The 21,501-nt window shown below is 50.1% G+C and overlaps 1 protein-coding gene across 1 annotated transcript in view; it reads left to right on the top strand.

The window, feature by feature from the left end:
- Window positions 1-21,501, top strand: part of ARHGAP32 (Rho GTPase activating protein 32) — a 130,316-nt gene that overhangs the window by 96,840 nt on the left and 11,975 nt on the right. The window contains exons 14-18 of the mRNA XM_084275008.1: window positions 13,719-13,821; window positions 16,583-16,727; window positions 17,386-17,468; window positions 20,237-20,344; window positions 21,199-21,344. Of these exons, the coding sequence (XP_084131134.1) occupies window positions 13,719-13,821; window positions 16,583-16,727; window positions 17,386-17,468; window positions 20,237-20,344; window positions 21,199-21,344 (585 nt within the window). The remainder of the gene's footprint in view (window positions 1-13,718; window positions 13,822-16,582; window positions 16,728-17,385; window positions 17,469-20,236; window positions 20,345-21,198; window positions 21,345-21,501) is intronic.

Here is a 21,501-nt window from a genome sequence, read left to right as displayed (position 1 = left end):
TCCACTTGTTCCCAGTGGTCTCTTGGAAAAGGGATGGAAAAGGGTGGGGAGCTGTTCTGTGAGGGGTTCCAACAGACTGGGTTGGTCACAGCCATGTGCGCTCCCACGCCTGACCTGGAGTATTTTACTACCAGTTGGTGAATAATACGAGCTCGTTCTTAAAGCATCAAGACTGTGACATGGTTCATTGGCTTGTTAATTGGAACCAGTAGAGATCTTTATGGCTGGGGCTTGAAAAACATCAGAGAGCCAGAAACTGGATGGTTTGGAGGCAGAAACAGACAGTAACCCCACGCAAGAACTACATCAGGAGTAGGTAATTCACACCGCCGGGTAGCTATAGAGCTGGTTTTGTATTCATGCTGTGGGAGCAATCTTGGAGGGCAGGAGACATGCCAGCAGAGTGAGCTCATTAATAGGAGAGAAATCTCTTTCATCCACAGCCCTCCTCCTGCCCATTTAGTTAGGCAGAAGGCAGCAGGAACTGGAGCTCTTCCCTGCCCTCCACACTGGCTTCTTCCCCCAGCTGTAGGGGGTGTGTGTTTTATTTAGCACTCAGAGACACATCCTGAGCTGAACTAAACTGTTCTTGCTCCTCTGGAAGCTCCTCTGTGATGGTCACTAGGACATTGCTTCTTGTTCTGGCTGCTCCCCTCCCACCACGTGCAGCTGAGCTGAGCTGTGCTAATGAGGACTCGTCATCGGAGACATTACCAGTTGCTTTCCCCCTTGGTTTTAATAACTTTTTCCTAACTCCCTGGAGTGAAAAGCAGATCCAGTTTGGATGTTGCTAACAGGGGCATGTCTCCATTTCACAGGGCAGGATGGAGTTTTTTCCTGTGTGATTCAGCCCTCTGACCTGTATTCCAAGTGATGTCATCCCTGGGGCTGGTTTTGTGGAGATGTTTCTGGGCTCCTGTGAATCGAGCTCTGTGCAGGGACAGCATTTTAAGGGTCCCTCCTTCCATAGTGTTTAATGTTCCACGGTTTGGGGGCCAGCTGCAGTGCTGGGGTGCAGAAAGGGGATGGAGATCTCACAGGACACCCTAAGATGAATCAGGTAGAGCAAGGCTAAGAGTACTGGCTGTAGCTGTGCATGGTCCCTGCTGCTGATGCTCTGGGATTACACCCACAAAATATCTCACAGAATCAGCAGGTTGGAAAAGACCTTTAAGATCATCAAGTCCAACCATTCCCATCCTTTGCTGAACCATATCCCTGAGCACCTCATCTCCCCTTTTTTAAAACACACCCAGGGAAGGTGACTCAACCACTTCATCTCAGCTCAGAAAACCAAGAAGGAGCTCGATACACTCATAGATTCCTTGAGGTCAGGACTAGTTTGGGTGGGTTGGTGTCCCCTACCCCCAAGGCTTTAGCAGGACTGAAGGAGGAGATGATAGGGCGTTTGTGTGCTCCTTGGAGACAACACAGCATTGAACCAAACTGGAGTTACATTGGGAAATTTTATTAATTACCAGTCTGGGGAAGCTGACAATGCTTAAGTTCTTGAGAACTCACTGTGATGAACCAATATGAGTGGAATCAACTTTTTAAAAGGGTAGATAATGGCAGGACAAGGGGGATGGATTAAAGCTGAAGGAAGGTTTATATTAGATATTGGGAGGAAGTTCTTTGCAGAGAGAGTGGTGAGGTGCTGGAACAGGCTGCCCAGAGAGGGGGTGGGTGCCCCATCCCTGGAGGTGTTCAAGGCCAGGTTGGCTGGGGCCCTGGGCAACCTTGTGTAGCTCCAGGTCTGGAGGTTGGTGTCCCTGCCTGTGGCAGGGGGGTTGGAGCTCTGTGACCCTTGGGGTCCCTTCCAACCCAGACCAGTCTGGGATTCTGTGATTCTATCAGCAGATGTGAACGTCCAAACCTGGCTGTACCAGGCTTGTCTTTCAGGTAGGAAATGGTGAGAGAGGAGCAGACTGAGAAGATAAAAGGGAAATAAGGAGGGACAAAAACTGAACTAGAGCTAACATTTTTTCACTAAACCTCCTGTTCAGGCAGCTGGCACACATGGCTTAGCTAGGAGAGGAGCGTGTTTGCTGTTGTCTGTACCCAGAGGGGAATTTTCCAGCACAGAGGAACTGTTTCCCCTACTGCAGCATGTTGGCTTTCTGTGGGCTCAGCACTCCTTCCACACCACTTGTGTCCCTTTCAAAAGGAGAGTAAAGTCCCATGAGATGTATGGGAGGGAAGTGATGGAGAAATGTCACCTGTCTTACAGGGCAAGAGCCTGGGTGAAACCGCCCAGCAAAGCTCTGTATGCAGGCTTTACATCCAGTATGAGCTCTGAACTAGCAAAGCCATTGCTTTAGTTTACCTGAGGGTTTGAGATGAGTCTTGCACAGAGGTAGAGAGCTCTGTCCTCCAAGAGGGTCCTCCTCTCAGCCTGGGAGAATTGGGAGCCACCTGTGCTCCTGGTCAGCGGGCTGAGGTGTGCATTGGTGTGTCCCTTCCAGGGAGAGTAACAGTGCTCTGTCCTCCTGGTCCCTCTTCTGTCTGTCACGTGCAGGTCCTGAGCTGTGGGCTGGTGCATGTAGGAGTGAAACCAGCTCTGATGTGAGGGATTGACAGCTCTGTTGGGTCTGAATCTAGCAAAGCTTGTGGTGATGCTCTGGTCCACAGTAGCTCTCCGATCGGCTCCAGTCACCCGTGTGATCCTGCCTTAGGACACCCAACTGTTTAATTTTAGTTCCTTATTTATTTGTTGGCTCCTTCTGGGCTTTGAATCCTTCCCCTGCCAGGGAAGCGTCATTTGGATGCAGACCAAGCTCAGCAGGGAGTAGCTGTTCCATGGAATCACAGAATCATTAAGGCTGGAAAAGACTTCCAAGCTCATCCAGTCCAACCATCCCCCTACCACCTATGTCACTCACTAAACCATGTCCCTGAGCACCTCATCCAACCTTTCCTTGAGCACCCCGAGGGATGGTGACCCCAACACCTCCCTGGGCAGCCCGTTCCAATGCCCAATTGCTCTTTCTGAGGAGAAATTTCTCCTCATTTCTAACATGAACCTTCCCTGGCACAACTTGCAGCCATTCCCTCTTGTCCTGTTGCTAGTTCTCTGTGAGAAGAGGCTGACCCATCTCACCACAACCTCCTTTCAGGGATCTGGAGGAGCAATAAGGTCTCCCCTCAGCCTCCTCTTCTCCAGGCTCAACACCCCCAGCTCCCTCAGCCGCTCCTCAGAGGATTTGCCCTCCAGCCCCTTCCCCAGCCTGGTTGCCCTTCTCTGGACACGCTCCAGGACCTCCATGTCCTTCTGATGCTGAGGAGCCCAGAACTGGACCCAGCACTCCAGCTGCAGCCTCCCCAGAGCTTATCGATCAGAGCTCACCCATTGAGTCTTGATGATGGTGTGGTGGTGTTTGTGGGTAAATGGGTTTTCTATGGGAGGCCTGGATTTGTAAGGGTGAGAGATGGTCCCAGTTGCTGTGGTTCTGCTGACACCCACCATGCTGGTTTGTTTCATGGAGCTTGTGAGATGCAGCAAAATGAAGGCAGTCCCCGACTCCTGAAGAGTCCTTGTTCCCTTTGTAGGTAGAGAGACATTCTTTCCCCCCCTGTAATTTTGTTTTCTCTCAAAGGAAACCAAAGAGAAGCTCAGCCAAATTTAGCTCGACCCCAATTAGAAAGAATTGGGCTTGCAGAGGATGTGAGTGTTCCGTGGGGGAGCTGCTTCAATGCTGCATTGCAGCATCTCTACCATGGCCTCATTTGTGCCTCAAGTATGTGGAAGCAGAGCTCTGTGCAGCTTCTGAGCCGGTGCTGAGCGTAGGAGACCTGTGGTAATGTGGGAGGAGGAGACTTTGTGCCTGTCTGGATGCAGAGGATGGTGGGGTAGAAAGCCAGACATGTGCTGGACTGTCTCAGCCAGGTCTCTCCATGTGATTAGGACGGCACAGAGAAGTCACGTTGCTCTTCTGGGAGTCAAGGAGAGTCAAGCTCAGCGGGTGAGGTGTTACCTTGATGGTGTAGTTCACAGGGAGGTGTTGCTGGGGATCACGTGCTGGAGTTGCTTGGGATACAGATAATCACAGTATCACAGAGTCATAGGGGTGGGAAGGGACCCCCAGCGCTCATGGGGTCCAACCCCCTGCTAAAGCAGGGTCCCTAGGACAGGGCACACAGGTTGGTGTCCAGATGGGGCTGGAATCTCTCCAGAGAAGGAGACTCCACACCCCCTGGGCAGCCTGTCCCAGGGCTCCCTCACCCTCACTGGGAAGAAGTTCTTCTGCATATTGGTGGGGAACTCCCTGTGCTCCAACTTGCAGCTATTGCCCCTTGTCCTGTCCCCACAGACACTGAGAAGAGGCTGGTGAACTCTGGTGAGTTCTCAGCTTGTTCTGAGGTCTTATCCTTCCCTTTGAGCAATCCCCTGGCTTCAGTTGGGTGATGCAGTTGCCTTTGATGCTTATTTGTTGCAGGTTTGAGCACAAAGAACAGAGGAACAGAAGGAATGAGATCTCGGGCAGCATCTTGGCAGGGACAAGTGAAAATCTGGGTCCCCTCAGCTCAACTTTTGAGTTTAGTAATCTGTGCATGATCTCTTCAGTCCCTAGTATTAGTATGAGGAGGAGTCCCTTTTATTAGCTAATAATTTTCATTATGCCAATAAAAGTCAGCCTGGCTGGCTTTGGACCTTCTCTGTCTGTGAAGGAAGCTGTGATTTGGCATTGGGGACAACAGAGTCTTACACAGTTACTAATTTTTAGTTTTCTGGGTCTTTTAACTCTTTGACTGTAATAATTTAACTAGTTTCCACACTCTTTTACTGCTAGAGAACGAAATTGAAGGTGGCAAGAAGTAAAACCAAGGGTTGATGAACACTAGAAAGTTATATGTAAATATTTAGGGATTTGTTGCCTTTCCCCTTCCTTCCTGTGAATCCTGCTTGAACTGGAGACACAAAGTGTCCCATCAAGTGCAAGAACTTCCTTTTTTATGTTCTGAAGGGCCATCTGAAATCCCTTCTCACAATGTCCTTGGAAGGGAATCACTTTGCTCCAAGATTTTTCCTGCTTCAGCAAGAGGTTTTTTAGCATTTGCAGAACTTCCATTGGAAGGAAATCCTCACACTTCACCTGTGCCCTCTACAGTTGGGAGTAGCAAATACTTCTTGTGGCAGTAGGGCAACCCTGGAGTGTAGTTCCCTAAGGATGCTTGGAATTGTTATGGCTTGAATGCCACAGCAGTAATCTGCTTAAGCAATAACCTCTTGTTCTTACACAAAGGCTTATCCAAGTGCTGCACAGGAAAGGCAGGTCCTGTGTTTGCTGGGAGCTTTAGATCAGAGTGATGCAATCGGTCACTGTCATCACAGCAGGCTGAGGAGGCTGATGGATGAGGCAGAAGGTTTGTATTAGATGCCTTCATTCTGTGAATGAACCCTTGGGGCCTTTGTGTGCTTTTAAGAGGTGTTTTCAGAGCATCCAGACAGACAGGTTTGGGGACTAAGAAGTTTCAAACCTCCAAGGAGGTTCGGATCTGGCATCCTGCTTTTCCTTCCCTCTCTATTTTTAAGCATTCATACGCCTGAAGATGTTGATGGTTGGGACCTAAGTCTGAGTTTGAAGGGTTTGTTTGCATTTCTCTTCTCTGCTAAGACATTTCTTGTGAGACTTTTGGGCAAGCCCTTTAAAGTAGGATTCATCCCCTTCACTCTTGAGCATCTGGCAGTAACCCAAGTGATTCAACCTGCCTACCATAATACTGGTGTATTATGTAAAGAGGTGGATCCTAACTTCTCCATTGGCAGAGCAGGAAAAATAATGCATCCTCACTTACCCAGTAATGTTTGTAACACCCTCCCTGATAGCTGGGGAAAGATTGCTGAAAAGAAAGTGTGCAGCAAGCAGAAGGTTCCTGTGCAGGGCCACAGCTCGCAGATGAGGGTGTTGTTTCCCCCCTCTGCTCTACCCTGGTCAGGCCCCACCTGGAGCATTGTGTCCAGTTCTGGGCTCCCTGGGATAAACCAGCCAGGGATCTCCTGGAGAGAGTCCAGAGGAGGCTACAAAGGGGATGAAGGGCCTGGAGCATCTCCCCTGTGAGGAAAGGCTGAGTGAGCTGGGGCTGTTCAGCCTGGAGAGAAGCAGCCTGCGAGGGGATCTGATCAATGGGTATAAAGATCTGAAGGGTGGGACACAGGGGGAAATGGGCAGCCTCTGCTCAGTGTCTGTGGGGACAGGACAAAGGGCGATGGCTGCAGGTTGGAGCACAGGGAGTTCCCCACCAATCTGGGGAAGAACTTCTTCCCAGTGAGGGTGAGGGAGCCCTGGGACAGGCTGCCCAGGGGGTGTGGAGTCTCCTTCTCTGGAGAGATTCCAGCCCTCTCTGGACACCGCCCTGTGTGCCCTGTCCTAGGGACCCTGCTCTGGCAGGGGGTTGGACCCCATGAGCTCTGCAGGTCCCTTCCCACCCCTATGATTCTGTGATTCTGTGTTGATCTGGTGTTTCCTGACAAACCTACCCAGTGCTGGCTCAGAGAAACTGGAGATCTTCCTGATCATCTCCCTCCACAGTATTTCTCTGAGTGCTGTTGAGGAATCTGAGGTGTAGTCACTGTGAAAGGGCAGATTCCACAGCAGGATGCTTTTAGCTAACAAGGAATTGTAAGAGGTCAGTTGGTGCCCATGAATGAGACAACTCCCTATAGACAGGGGGAACTGGGTTTCCATCAGTAAATACTTTCCACTACTTGAAGCTTACAAGTAGTTTGCCACAGAGATATGTTAAACTCTTTCTCCTCCCCAAGTCATTGTGCCTGAGAAGTCCCTAGTGAAGGGGAGGACTTGGCACATACCCCTGCTGATTTGGCTTGTGTGTCAGAGCCCAAACTGACCCGTCTGTCTCCTATGATCCTTTCTCATTTCCTGCTGGGTTTATGTTCTGCAGTGACAAAATCCCAGTGCCAGACAGTGCACACCAGGGAAGAAATGGTTGTGAAGTTGCAATATGCTTTTTTATTTCTTTTTTTTTTTTTTTAAATCAGAATCCATCTCTTGGGCAATCAGACCTAAGTGTAATAGAGTTCTGGTTGAGGAGGTCAAACCCTGTCTCCCAAACACATTCTCTGGCCTCCAGGAACTTGTTTGGTATCTCCCCTTCCATCTCCATGCTTGTAAAGTCAAATTGATGGTCTGTATCTGCCCCCAAGGTACTTGTGAAGTACTTGGCAGGTGAAGAGCATGGTATAAGCATGAAGTAGTATTTATTCAAGTGTTAACCCATGTTGACATGTTGGAGTAGCCTTGCTCATATCTGTAGGAGGTAAGTCCCTTTAACCTGTGTGCATCTTCTACAGTTCTGCCTTAGTTGGCTTTGCATAATCTCACAAATCTAAATGTGCCCATTAGGGCAGAGACTGGCAGGACAAGGGGGATGGAGTGAAGCTGGAGGAGGGAAGGGGGAGATGAGATATTAGGGGGAAGTTCTTTGCAGAGAGAGTGGTGAGGGGCTGGAAGGGGCTGCCCAGAGAGGGGGTGGGTGCCCCATCCCTGGGGGTGTTCAAGGCCAGGTTGGCTGGGGCCCTGGGCAACCTTGTGTAGCTCCAGGCCTGGAGGTTGGTGTCCCTGCCTGTGGCAGGGGGGTTGGAGCTCTGTGACCCTTGGGGTCCCTTCCAACCCAGACCAGTCTGGGATTCTATGATTTTGGAAACCCACCAGTGCCTCATTTGGTGGAGCAATTCTGTAAGCCATGAAGAGCCTGCCTGTTTGGGTTGGTGACATGGCTGCCTCTGCACGTACAAACTCCTGTAAACATCAGCAGTGGATCCAGCAGCCTGGCCAAAAGTCCAATCCTTGACCCAGAGTTCAGATGAGCAGAGGATATCCCACGCCTTCCAGATGCGTTCTCCGCTCCGCAGGCTCGTTCGACGCGACTCCATCCTTTTGAAGGCCAACAGCTTTGAGCTGCTTTAGGCACATTTCCAAACATAACAGGCCCTGTTATTGCTTCACCATCTGCCCTCTGAATTGTGGGAACTCTGGATGATTGGGTAGGGGGTTAGCATTACAAAGAGGTCCGCAGGATCCCCGCAGAGAATTACTTGTTTGGGGGAAAGACGTTGCAGAAAGGGAGAACGAGCTTTTCCAGTGACCAGACCACTTCTCTGTCCCCATCTTTTTCTTTTTTTCTCTCTTTTTTTTCTCTTTCCTCTCTCTTTTTGCTTTTTCTTTCCCTTCCCCCTGCCTGCAGCTGCAAGAAGAGAAATTCCTTACGCCTGAGTGACCCAGAGGACAACCGGGAGTTGGAAATTAATTTGCATTTGGAAACACTACAGCTGTGGGGGGAGCAAGCATGAGGAAAAAGATTGCAGTCAGCACAGGAATTGCTTGTGCTGTTATCCCCCTCTCCTCTGCTCTTGGCAGGGTGGATACTTCTTTTTCCTTCTCAATTTATTACAATAACTTTAACTGATCAGAGTGAAGAGGCTGGATTGATGGGCTAGACCAATGGGATCAGGTTTAACAAGGCCAAGGGCAGAGTGCTGCACATGGGACAGAACAACCCCCAGCAGCCACAGGCTGGGGGGACACTGTCTGGAGAGCTGTCAGGCAGAGAAGGACCTGGGGGTGTTGGGTGACTGCGACTGAACACGAGCCAGCAGTGTGCCCGGGGGGCCAGGAAGGCCAAGGGCATCCTGGCTTGTGTCAGCCCCAGCGTGGCCAGCAGGCCCAGGGAGGGGATTGTGTCCCTGTGCTGGGCACTGGGGAGGCTGCAGCTGGAGTGCTGGGTCCAGTTCTGGGCTCCTCAGCATCAGAAGGACATGGAGGTCCTGGAGCGTGTCCAGAGAAGGGCAACCAGGCTGGGGAAGGGGCTGGAGGGCAAATCCTCTGAGGAGCGGCTGAGGGAGCTGGGGGTGTTGAGCCTGGAGAAGAGGAGGCTGAGGGGAGCCCTTCTCCCCACCTCCCCTGCCCTGCCAGGAGGGTGCAGAGAGGTGGGCGCTGGTCTCTTCAGCCAGGGGCCAGGAGCTGGGACAAGGGGCAATGGGCTCAAGCTGCGCCAGGGCAGGGTCAGAGCAGCTGTGAGGAGAGAATTCTTCCCTGGCAGAGTTGTCAGGGCCTGGCCCAGGCTGCCCAGGGAGGGGGCTGAGTCCCTGCCCCTGGGTGTGTTTAACAGAGGGGAGATGAGGTGCTCAGGGAGCTGGTTTAGCACAGGACAGGAACCGTTGGACTCTATGAGCTTACAGGGCTTTTCCAACCTTGTGATTCTGTGATCTAAGCAGCAAACAGAGAGCTCTCCCACCATCCTAGCTGGATGCCACACAGCAGGTTTCACGTTTCTCAGGCTTGAACTTTGCTTTTTCTGTGCAGTTCCTGGGGAAGCCACCATAACAATAAAAAAATCTGACCAAAAAAAAGCCCAGTCTGGTGCCAGAGTCCGAGTCAGCGCTGCGTGGTACCTGCTCTTGGAACCAACCAGTGGTTTATGGCCCCTTTGTGCATTATTGCACTTTTCCCAAGTGCAAAAGTCACACATGAGCTGAACACCAGTTGCATGTTAGCAGGCAGTAGCGAGGGTTGTGATAGCACAGGCAGACTTTACTCGTTGAGAGCGTGTGGTTCAGCATTCAATCCCTTCATCAAAGTCATTGATAAAGATGCTGATTTCCTTTTCCTTGTTCCTTCTGGGCTGCAGGTTTAGCTTTCCCCACGTGCTTGCTATGTGTGGAATTCAGCTGAGCAGCTGCATTTCAGCACTCTACGCTCCATTAAGCAGCCAAAAAAGCCCAGCTTGGGCAGCAGTTCACCTTATTGCTGTAATGTGGGGAGCTTGATGGGAGGCCTCCTTCCCCAGGCTGAACAAATAGTTCTGATGCCAGTGACGTGCTAAGAAAAATAAATAATAAACCAAAAAGCAAGCCTTCCAAAACCCCAGGGAAGGCAACACCAGGAAAGACTGAGAAGGGAAAACCAAACCTGAGATGCCAGGAAAGGAGATGAGCCTGATTTTGGGATGAATCAAACTGTTCTTCAGGATGAAAACTGTAAAACTTCTGCTCCCTCTTAAAGGGGAAGAATTAACTGGTTAACGAGCCCTAGGAGAGGCAATAAACCTTTCAAACCAGCTGAGAGGTTCTCAGGAATGAGTGGAATAAATCCCTTTAGCTGCTGTGGTGATGAAATACTTGGGACATCCCCATCCAGCCTTTGGTGCTTGTTTTGAGATGGCAAAGGGAAGGAACACCTGGGGGTGTTCAAGGCCAGGTTGGATGGGGCCCTGGGCAACTTTGTGTAGCTCCAGGCCTGGAGGTTGGTGTCCCTGCCTGTGGCAGGGGGGTTGGAGCTCTGTGAACTTGGGATCTCTTCCAACCCAGACCATCCTATGATTCTATGATCGATGGATTTTTTGGGAAGGGAGATGTGTACAGGTTCTCCCCCAGAGGTGGGTGTTCCGACCCCTGCCCGCGGCGAGGACTTTGCAGAGAGATTGTTTGGTGCTTGGAGACCATAATGCTCTTGAGAAGGAATAAACCCAACAGTTCTGGTGCACTTTGGTCACCTGCCTGGGGAGATGGAACAAGGGGGGGGCTCTCTGCTGGTTTTATGAATCACGGGCGCAGGTTCTGGGCACAAGAGGTTTTTCTGAGCAGAGAATCGTTGGGGCTGGAGGACTGTACTGCATGGAACAGGCTGCCCAGGGAGGGGGCTGAGACACCTTCCCTGGGTGTGTTTAAAAAGGGGAGATGAGGTGCTGAGGGATCTAGTTTAGCACAGGACAGGAATGGTTGGACTCCATGATCTTAAAGGGCTTTTCCAACCTTGTGATTCTGAATATCTCTGCGTGTTCCCTCCATGCATCTCACCCAAAGTGAGATGGTAGCTGTTGGAAAGCAGGAGCTTAGCTAGGCAGAGCTTTATGGTTGTTGCTACAAACCACATGTGTCATCATGTCTGGCAGTCGTAATTGCAGGAAACCACAGTCACTGACTCCCATTAAGAGAGATTTTTAGTGTAGATGCCTCTGCATCCTATGAGAGGAAATCTCCCATGGGTTCCCTGCTGCGATGCGGCTGAGACAGCTTTCCAGTGCTAATCTGGGAGCTGCTTTGGGATCTAGAAACCAATATCAGGCCCCAAATGCTGCAGAGTTCACCCCTGCAGCAGGGGAGGGATCCATGAGATGGTACCCAAAAAAGTCCCAGTGTGACATGAGGTGTCACCGTAGGTGGTGGTCTTGGCACACTTTGTGGTCGCAAGAAGTCTCTGCTTGTGCTGTCATCCTGCCATCTTCATCCTGGTGGTGACAGCCACTGTTCCCTCCATGCATGGGTATATACATCAGGAGACAAATGTATATTTACCTAAAGGGCTTGGGATTCAAAGGGCAGAGGGAGGTTAAACACATGGGTAATTGTCAGTTGTCGTTCAGAACTCAGAAGAACCAACCACATCACCACTGCAGCAAAGGGCCTTCAGGTATAATTAGAGCCCTACTTGAATTTCAGTCACTTCTCCAACCATGCAGAATTCCCCCAAAATATCCGTGGTGCTGGTGTGATATATTTAGCTTAAAGAACAGATCGTCCTGGTAACCAGATTAGAGAATGCATAGAACAAACCTGTGAGAACTTTATGTATGTTAGCTATTCTAACTGTGCCCAAGGTTTTCCATGACAAACAGGTACTTTAAGAAGCAGGTTATGGGTGCTGCATCCCTCACCTTCCCTCTGCTCTCCCTTAACCCGACTCCCACCACCTGATGCCCATTTCACTGACATCCCCTGATCCAGGGAGGGGATTGTGCCCCTGTGCTGGGCACTGGGGAGGCTGCACCTGGAGTGCTGGGTCCAGTTCTGGGCTCCTCAGCATCAGAAGGACATGGAGGTCCTGGAGCGTGTCCAGAGAAGGGCAACCAGGCTGGGGAAGGGGCTGGAGGGCAAATGCTCTGAGGAGCGGCTGAGGGAGCTGGGGGTGTTGAGCCTGGAGAAGAGGAGGCTGAGGGGAGCCCTTCTCCCCACCTCCCCTGCCCTGCCAGGAGGGTGCAGAGAGGTGGGCGCTGGTCTCTCCAGCCAGGGGCCAGGAGCTGGGACAAGGGGCAATGGGCTCAAGCTGCGCCAGGGCAGGGTCAGAGCAGCTGTGAGGAGAGAATTCTTCCCTGGCAGAGTTGTCAGGGCCTGGCCCAGGCTGCCCAGGGAGGGGGCTGAGTCCCTGCCCCTGGGTGTGTTTAACAGAGGGGAGATGAGGTGCTCAGGGAGCTGGTTTTAGCACAGGACAGGAACAGTTGGACTTGATGATCTTAAAGGTCTTTTCCACCCAGTGATTCTGTGATTCCATTGCAGTGACCACCCCAGAAAGCAGCCCTTGACTTCCAAGGCTCTTTCTCTGATGCTGCTTCGTGTACAGGAGCTCTGCTTGCCCCAAAGTCTGCACCTTGCTGTGGAACACAGGGTGAGGTGCTGTAAACGCCTCATAGCCCCTGACTGATTTAGTTTAGACCCTCTCTTGATCTGAGTGTCAAGGGTCCGTGACATAATCTGCCCCAGCTTAGCCTGCCTGATTGACATGCTGCACAGACTTAGAGGTTTCATTCTGTCCTTTGCCCAAGCATGGAGCAGATGTGCCCTTAGCCCGGGATGCACCCCCTGATTCCAGGGAACCACTGCACATGAATCTCTTCCCGAGCTGTGCCAGGGCTCTCCACAAGCCGGAGGAGAAGCAGGGAAGCGGCTGGGGAGGGGAAAACACAGAGCATCTAAGTTCAGTGGCACTTAGGAGAGCTGACTGGCAGATGGCATTTGCTGCTTGATATAAGGGGATTTGCCACATGACCTATTCCAAATCTGTGTCGCCTGGCGAATTGATCAAACCTGGCATCTGATGTAAGAATAAATCTACATCATCACAGGAGCTGCAGCAAAAAGGTGGCTTGCAGAGGAATCTAGGGGAGCTGAGCTTTCCCCATTAAGACTTGCTGATGTTCATGAGAGCTCAATCCTCATTTTCTTTCCATATCCAGGGCAGTTTTGTCTCCCTTTTATAAATAAAGTAATTTGCTCCTCCTTAAGCTTACAAGGATGGACAGATAGCTCCGGCTGGAGATGCTGCGTGAGGCTGGGAAGTCAGCTGGAAGGAATAGGTTGGCAAAGCGGCTTGAATATTAACTTGACACCTAATTATATCCTCTGGGTTTATTATTTTCCATTCTGTCATACTGTGGTCTGTCTGCAGTTTCTGTGAGTGTGGTGTGCTGTGTAGCTATCTGAGTCAAATCATGCTCTGGGTAGAAATTGGGGATGAAATTATCAGTGGTAAAAATTCTCCTGGCCCTGATGCAGCAAGTAGCATTTTATATTTGCTCAAACCAAACTGTACAGATGAATCCTGTATAGATTTTATAAAGCAAAGGAAGTCTTTAGCTAAGGAGAGCGTTTATTGGATTTTACAGCTCTTCTGGAATGGGATTTAACACTGCAGCTCTCGTGGGAGCTGGGATGGGACCTGCATTGGCTCTGCTTGAACAGAATTGACTTTTTTTGCAACCTCATTCATATACTGGCTTTTTTTTTTTTAAAGCCAAAACAACCCTCTGACCAGTCTCCACAGCAGCTCCTAAAGTTCCATCTATCTCTTACAGGCTTTCTCCTCCAAGGAAGAAGTAAAGCAGCAGCCCAGCTGGGCTTAGTTTATTGCACATTGACAAGACCATAACCTGAACTGGGACTTTTAAGAACCCCCTCAACTAAACCAACACTTCTTGTTCTTTAGTCCCCCAGGTCCTCAAGAGCTGCACTGAATTCATTGAGAAGCATGGCATTGTGGATGGGATATATCGTCTCTCTGGGATTGCCTCCAACATCCAGAAGCTGCGGTAAGGGTGCTGCATGTCATGAACCCCTTCACAGGGGACGAGGGAGGCGGGTGCCAGTTTCAAGGCTCCACTGGTCCCGCAGCTCCGATGTGGGTCCATGGTCTGTACACCCTAGGCAGTGTGCTGGGTTTGCCACGGTGCTGGAGCACTGTGGGGGTTGCTGGCTAGAGTTGATTTATTTCTTTTTTCAGGAAGTTTTCCTTCAGGATTGGCTGTCAGAAGCCTTTGGGATTTGGGCTTCTGGCAGATTAGCAATTAATTGGTAACACACCAAGAATTCTTGTGTAATTCTCAGTGGGTGGCATTGCCATTTTCAGGGGAAGGCTGAGTGTGTGTCCTCATCACACCAACCTGGCTTTGGCCTCCAGTGAAGCTGGTTTTCCTCCCATCATTCAGTGTGCATCTGTCTGCAAAGGGACAGACAGACCCCAGTGGGGTGTGACTGACTCCAGTTGTGATCCTAGGCCCACAGCCTCACAGAGGCAGTGAAGGGGTATTTCCATGTGAAGGATACACATCCCTTTTGCACCAGCTATTCCCAGGTTCACTGGGCAGGTTTGAGCCAGTGCAGACACTGTACAACCCCCCCCAGATGGACGAGCTTATTCTGGTTTGGCTTAATCCCAGTTCTCATTTCAGATCTGGTCCCCAGACTGTGATACACAGGTCCCAAAGACTTTTGAGGGGCACTGCTGCCCACCCCAGTCTTGGCTGAATGAAATGTTTGCCCACACTTCAGTTACATTCCTTTAATTCCCTGTTTTGTCTTGTGCTGGACTGTGGTTCTGATCACTGTCTTAGTCCTTCCACACCCCCGTTATCCCCTCATTGTTCTCCAGAGGGGCTTTTCAAAAGGTTTTCTAAACCTTTAATGGTGTAAGTCCCTGGTATAGCGCAGAGAATGAAGCAACAGCCCCTGTTTCATGTTTCCATGTTCTGAGATGTCCCAAAGACAAAAGGAAAGGAGTACATGGCACTGCTGTCCCTGCTATTCACCTAAATCACTGTGGGTTTTCCAGAGGGTTTGATGGAGGTAGCACAGGTGTCATTGCTGTTGTTTCCAGCTGTATAAACAGATCATGAAGATCATTAGGCATATTTCAAAGCTAGAGCTGCAGCATCATTATTAAATGAGTTGCTGTTGTTAAGTTTCACATAGAAGAGTTGGGTCTCTCCTGGATTTAAAGGGCTTTTTGGTTGGAGAGAAAGTTGGTGAATTTATTCCATGTGGGACATTTACTCCAGGACAGAGGTCGAGGAAAGGCCTAACACCAGGTTTCCCTTTCTTCACTCCATATTCTGCTTCTGCAGGGCTTGAGATGGGTTCCTAGCCGAGCAGGGCAGGTTAGGGCCAGGCTGGAGGGGGTTGTGTCTTCCCCCAAGCTCCCTCCTGAGCTCCCTCTTCTCCTGTGGAGCCAAGCACAGGAATTCAGATTCTCTCCCCAGTGATGAGTAAGCGATGAGTCAGAGCGTGGGAGCAGCGTGTGCTGAACGCTGAGGGTTGTGGCAGAGACCTTTATTTCCTCCTCCTGAGCCAGCTTTGGGATGAGGAACCAGGTTGGACTGTTCCCCCCTCTTGGCTGAAGCAGAGGCCGCTTCGGCCCCCTGGCCTGGGGTGCAGTTTGAATGGCTTCCCTCACACAGGGGAGTGAGGCCTGGGGTGCAGTTTGAATGGCTTCCCTCACTTCCTTGTCTCTAGGGCAAGGAAGGACAGAAGGAAGGAGCTCTGTCCTGACCTTGTGAGGGGTGTGTGGTTGCCTGCCTCTGTTAAAAAAGGCTTTGGAGAAGGTACAAACTGGTTCCATCCTGTAGGCAGAGCAGAGGAGCTGAGTGTCTGAGCAGTGCTGAAGGCCTGTTTTCTAAACGGCCTAGCTCTGACAGGGGGAGAAGCCAGGGGGTGTTGCCACTGAGCCCCTGACGTTGTTGTGGTTGTAGTGTAGACAGGATGACTCCCCATTTCGATGATAAGCTGGTTTGGTTTGCAGCTTAGAGGCTGCTGTTGTAGGGAAACCAAGCTCCAGCTAGAGCAGCCACGTTCTCTCAAGCTCCCTGTGGCCTCACTCGCCACGCTGGGCCCTGCAAATCCATCCTGCTAATTTGAAACAGCATATATCCCAGCAGTGAGCCAGCTCTTGGCCTTCTAAGATCAGCTTTTATTTCCTAAATGTTTGTGATTGTGGTTTTCGTGTCTCTGAAAAGCAAAGGGAATGCTCAGGGGTTTTCTTGATGTGGTTCCTGGCTCTCTTCACCCTGCAGCTCAGCTCACCAGCTTGTCCCCCCAAGGAATTTCTGCACACACAGGATTCTACATGTGCCCATGGCACTGCTCTTCCCTTTGGCATTGCTTTGTGACTTTGACTTCCAGGCCTCTGAAATGCAAAGGGACAGCAGCTTTCATTCCAGCCTGGGAGCACAGCCCTGAGGTGTTAAATACTCCATGGTCTTGGAGGAGGTTTTTCTGGAGGCTTTGTGAAGGGCCCTGTTGCAGGAAAAGGGATTGCAGACTAGCCAAACAGGTGTAAAGCTCATTGAAAATGCCTTAGTGTAGAGAGAGGGACAGGGGGAAGTGTTATTTTGGGGAAAAAAAATCCAGTCTAGTAGCACCACAGCCATGGGTCATGTGGCTTTGGTGCCTATTTATTTTCTCCTGTAACTGAGGAAACCCTTGTTGTTCCTGATTGTGATCTGTGCTGGGTTTTATTTTCCTCCCTCCTTTTCCAGCCCCCCACTTTGCTCATTTTTTTAAAATTCTTATTTCCAGCCACGAGTTTGACTCTGAGCAGATTCCTGACTTGACAAAGGATATTTACATCCAGGACATTCACTGCGTGGGCTCCCTCTGCAAACTCTACTTCCGCGAGCTCCCCAACCCTCTGCTGACCTATCAACTCTACGAGAAGTTCTCAGTAAGTAGCTGAGATGCCTTTCACCTTCCATTTCAGCATGACTTCATCTCTAGCTTGCACCAAGAAATACTGAGAAGGCTCCAGCAGCAAGCTGCCCCCATCTTCCACACACCATTCTTTGTCCTACTTCTGCCAATGTTGGGCTTTTTGGAGAGATCAGAAGCACCCATCTCCCAAATTAACAGCCTAACACCCATCAGGTCTGTGCTACCCACACACCCAGTTCCCACTGCTGGTGGTAGCATCCTGGCTTTTGCAAAGTGAGGCAGTTCCTCAGGTTTGAGGTCCCTTTTCTGGTTCCCCATTAGGTTGTCCACCACACCATACTGAGTCCAGTTTTGAGACTCCAGTAGAAGGGTACTGGGACACTGATGATGCTTTGCAAGAATTCCCCTTTCGTTTGCCATTCCCTGGTGATTTCCTGAACAGGAGCAGGATTAGAAGCTCCTCCTTGGAGCTGAACAGGGATCACTGTACAATTAAGATACAAAGCAGCCCAGGTCTTGATGTACTTGGCCTTGCTTGAGTACCTCAGTGAAGGTAGAGAGCAACAAACTCCACTTTGCTACTGAAGAACAGCACATTGGCTGCTTGTTTCAAGTAGCTGGGACAGGTATCTAGTCTATTTGCAGCTAAATCCCTTCCTGCCTTCTTCCAGGATGCTGTTTCTGCTGCTACAGATGAAGAACGGTTGGTGAAAATCCATGATGTCATCCAACAGCTGCCCCCCCCTCACTACAGGTTAGTGCAGCCTTTACACTGGTTACCCACTGCTCAGTGTTTACTAGTGCTAGTATTTCAGGAGTGAACTGATGTGGTTCCAGCTTTCCTTCACAAGAGAAGTTGTACATTGCAACAGTTTATGTCTATATCAATTAAGTTGATTTAGATTTTAATTAGCTGATTACCAGGTAAACACTATATACTTTCCATGGTCTTATTTGACTTCCATGGAAACTATCTATAGGTGGCAAATACAGGCTTGTTGTGGCTGATAGGAGGTTCAACACTGCCAAGTGTCAGGTTGGAAGAGTCCCAGCCATAGATACAGCCTGGGAGAAGAGCTCCTGGAGAGCAGTCCTGCTGAGAAAAACTGGCAGGACAAGGGGGATGGAGTGAAGCTGAAGGAGGGAAGGGTAAGAGGAGAGATTAGGGGGAAGTTCTTTGCAGAGAGAGTGGTGAGGGGCTGGAAGGGGCTGCCCAGAGAGGGGGTGGGTGCCCCATCCGTGGGGGTGTTCAAGGCCAGGTTGGATGGGACCCTGGGCAGCCTTGTGTAGCTCCAGGCCTGGAGGTTGGTGTCCCTGCCTGTGGCAGGGGGGTTGGAGCTCTGTGACCCTTGGGGTCCCTTCCAACCCAGACCAGTCTCTGATTCTATGATATCACTAAGGAAATGGGCACAGGGGATAGGAGGGGGCACAGGACCAGCTCTGGGAATATCAATTAAGCAGTGAAATGTACCCAAAACCAGTGGTCAGCCCATCAGTTTAATTTGGTCATGTGTAGTCTGCCCCCAGCCTTTCCAGTAGCTAGAACAATGCTCTAGTAGAATAATTAATTACATAATGTGGTGTTTACACATCACCAACTAACTGTAATAGTAATGTCTTCCAATTAGTATTAATTAATAGCTGTTTGTGCTAAACAGCCATGAGTCTTGACTAACTGAGAACGTGTTGGTGGTCCTTAGTATTCCAGATCAGGGCAGGGTATGTGTGGTAAGAAGGCATGAGACACCACTGTGTGCCATGGGGTATGCCAAACTGATACTGTACATCAGGGATTCTTTAATAATATTAATAACTAATGAATAGTAAGTAAGCTTGACCAGTTGTGCATCACAACTGGTATGAATAGCTAATGATGCTGTATGGTGAAAGTTAGTTAAGTGTCAGTAACTGTTGTAATTAGTTGTGATGCTGCATCCCCAGTGGCTTTACAGCACTTACGGGGGATGCAGGCAGATAGCTGGCAGCTGCTGTCATCTCATTGTAATGCTTAAAACCAAATTTACTTAGAACCTTTTGTAATAATCTGTGTTAATAGCTGACTATTAATTATTGCTGTGGCTGGTGATTAGCTGGACAATTGCCAATGCTGTACCTGATTGGTATAAATAACTCATTGTAAGCTGTGCTGTTTGACTGTCAGTAACAGTAGTTTACAATTAGCTAGGGCTAATTAATGTTATGAGCAATAAGCTATAAGTGATACTACTTGCTATTTAAATTAGCTACTCAGCATAATCACAGAATCACAGAATGTGTAAGGGGGAAGGTACCATCAAAGGCCACCTAGTCCAGCACCCCCAGCAAGCAGGGAAATCTTCTGGTCCTGTGTATTAGCTAATAGTAATGGTTTATTTATGTTAATTGTGGGGTTAATTATTAATTAATTGCCTTTGCCTCCAGGTCTGAGGTGCATTCTCTTTTTCCCTACAATAATTATTTGATGGGATAAAGAGTGATGCCTGCATGTGCCTTAGGCTTAGAATGGAGAGGTTGCAGGAGACAATTGGACTCAAAATGATGTCTAGAGACAGCTGCTGGGAAAAGGAAAAGAATGCTTTCTTTCTCTGCAGTGGGAAGGGAGCATCCATCCATCTGCACTTAAGCCTTGTCTGCACCCATCCCCTGCCCCCTCAGAGGGTGCACAGAGAGATGGGCTGCTGCCACCAAGGGCACAGAGGTGGAGACATCTGGGTGTCAGGGTGGGTGAGGAACTTGCCCTGAGCCAGCAGTGGCTCTGGCAGCTGGGAAGGGCGATGGGATCCTGGGCTCCATCAGCAGAGGGGTGGCAGCAGGGACAGGGAGGGGATTGTCCCTCTCTGCTCTGCCCTGGGGAGGCCCCAGCTGGAGTCCTGTGTCCAGAGCTGGGGCCCCAGGACAAGGAAGATGTGGGACTGGTGGAGAGGGGTCAGAGGAGCCCCGGAGGGGATCAGAGGGCTGGAGCAGCTCCCCTACGGAGAGAGGCTGAGGGAGCTGGGCTGGCTCAGCCTGGAGAAGAGAAGGCTGTGGGGGGACCTCATTGCAGCCTCCCAGTCCCTGAAGGGACCCCAGGAACAGGAGGGGAATCAGCTTGTTCAAGGGCAGAGACTGGCAGGACAAGGGGGCTGGAGTGAAGCTGGAGGAGGGAAGGGTGAGAGGAGAGATTAGGGGGAAGTTCTTTGCAGAGAGAGTGGTGAGGGGCTGGAAGGGGCTGCCCAGAGAGGGGGTGGGTGCCCCATCCCTGGGGGTGTTCAAGGCCAGGTTGGACCCGATGAGCAGTGAAGGTCCCTTCCAACCCCTGCAGCTCTGTGATTCTGTGACATGTCAGGAGAGGCTCCCCTCACCCCACCCAAGTGTAATTATTTGCTAAACAGAACTTCGCCATCAGGTTTAGGGTGCATAGTTCAACCTTTATTCCTATGAGCTATCAAGCCAACAGAAAACAACAACCTGAGCTCTGGGTTGCAAGCTGCAGCGTGGCTTTGCTCAGCAGTGCTGAACAGTTGCCCATCTCCTCTTTTCCAGGACACTGGAGTTCCTAATGAGGCACTTAGCTCGTCTGGCTGATTACTGCTCCATCACAAACATGCACACCAAGAACTTAGCAATCGTCTGGGCTCCAAACCTCCTACGGTACTCTCTTGTTTTTCAATACAAGACAAGCTTTTTTATTGTTTTAAAAAAGACAGATGCTTGTTCTCCAGAAAAACCATAGCTTTCAGCAGCTAAGGGATCTTTCCTTTCTTCCATCCAATGCTGCTCTTCTCCTGTAAAACTTCTAATGGGAAGTTATCTGAAGCAGGGGCTTCAGGTCACCTGGGAAGCTCCCAAACCAGTAATGAAAAATAGCCACCCAGAGAGAAGACCCCAGTATTATTCTGTCTCACCCCACTATGAGACAATGAAGGACCCACCCCTCTTTTCTGGACAATCTTGTCCCCTCTCCTGGTTAGGTAAGACTAGTGTGTCCTTGATCATCCAGGAAAATCTGTTCAGTGGCATCACTGATTTCCCACTGCATAAATCTCTGGAGTCTTCATTTGACAGCTTTTAGCTGCAAAAATTCAAGACTTAAGGAAATGAACTTGGATAAATCTGTCCCCTAAAGTCAGTTTGAAGTGTGTGTAACAGGGTAGATTAAAATTAATGGGGCAATTGAAAAATTTGGCTTTAAAAGCCACAAAGAGAGGAGTCACCCTGGCCTCTGCTGTATTGTTTTCTGGAGTGCTTTTGTCACTGACCTGTCCCAAGTCACAGGTCCCCCTGTGTGCAGCTAATGTTAAACCAGAGTGAGTTAAAGCACTGGTGGGTATGGTCATTTGTTTAATGCTTTGATGAGATTTAACCTCTTAACTGCCCCTATGTCTCATCTGCCTGAGCCACCAGGTGCAACAGGTCAGTGCACACCAAAGCCTTCCTGGGGAGGAGCACATCTTCCCACGTTCCTCTGGCTGTTTGTGTTTGATTTCCTCTGCCTCTCCCCTCAGGTCAAAGCAGATCGAGTCCGCCTGCTTCAGCGGGACGGCTGCCTTCATGGAGGTGCGGATCCAGTCGGTGGTGGTGGAGTTCATCCTGAACCACGTGGATGTCCTCTTCAGTTCCAAACTCAGCTCGGTCATCCGAGATGGAGCAGGTATGTGGCCTCCTCCACTGGCTTGACCTTGATCAAAAAGAGGTAGGAGACACTTAGCAGGTATCTCTGCCTGCCCTGGGACATGTAAAACACTCTTTTACTATAGCCTAGAGGATGGATCTCCAGGGTTACCATGAGAACCTGGCAATTACAGCCT

This window comes from Gallinula chloropus (genome assembly GCF_964237585.1).
Source record: "Gallinula chloropus genome assembly, chromosome: 24".
NCBI classification, from domain to species: Eukaryota; Metazoa; Chordata; class Aves; order Gruiformes; family Rallidae; genus Gallinula; species Gallinula chloropus.
Note: the sequence above shows the minus strand (reverse complement) of the source record. Positions and strands in the feature narration are given on the sequence as shown.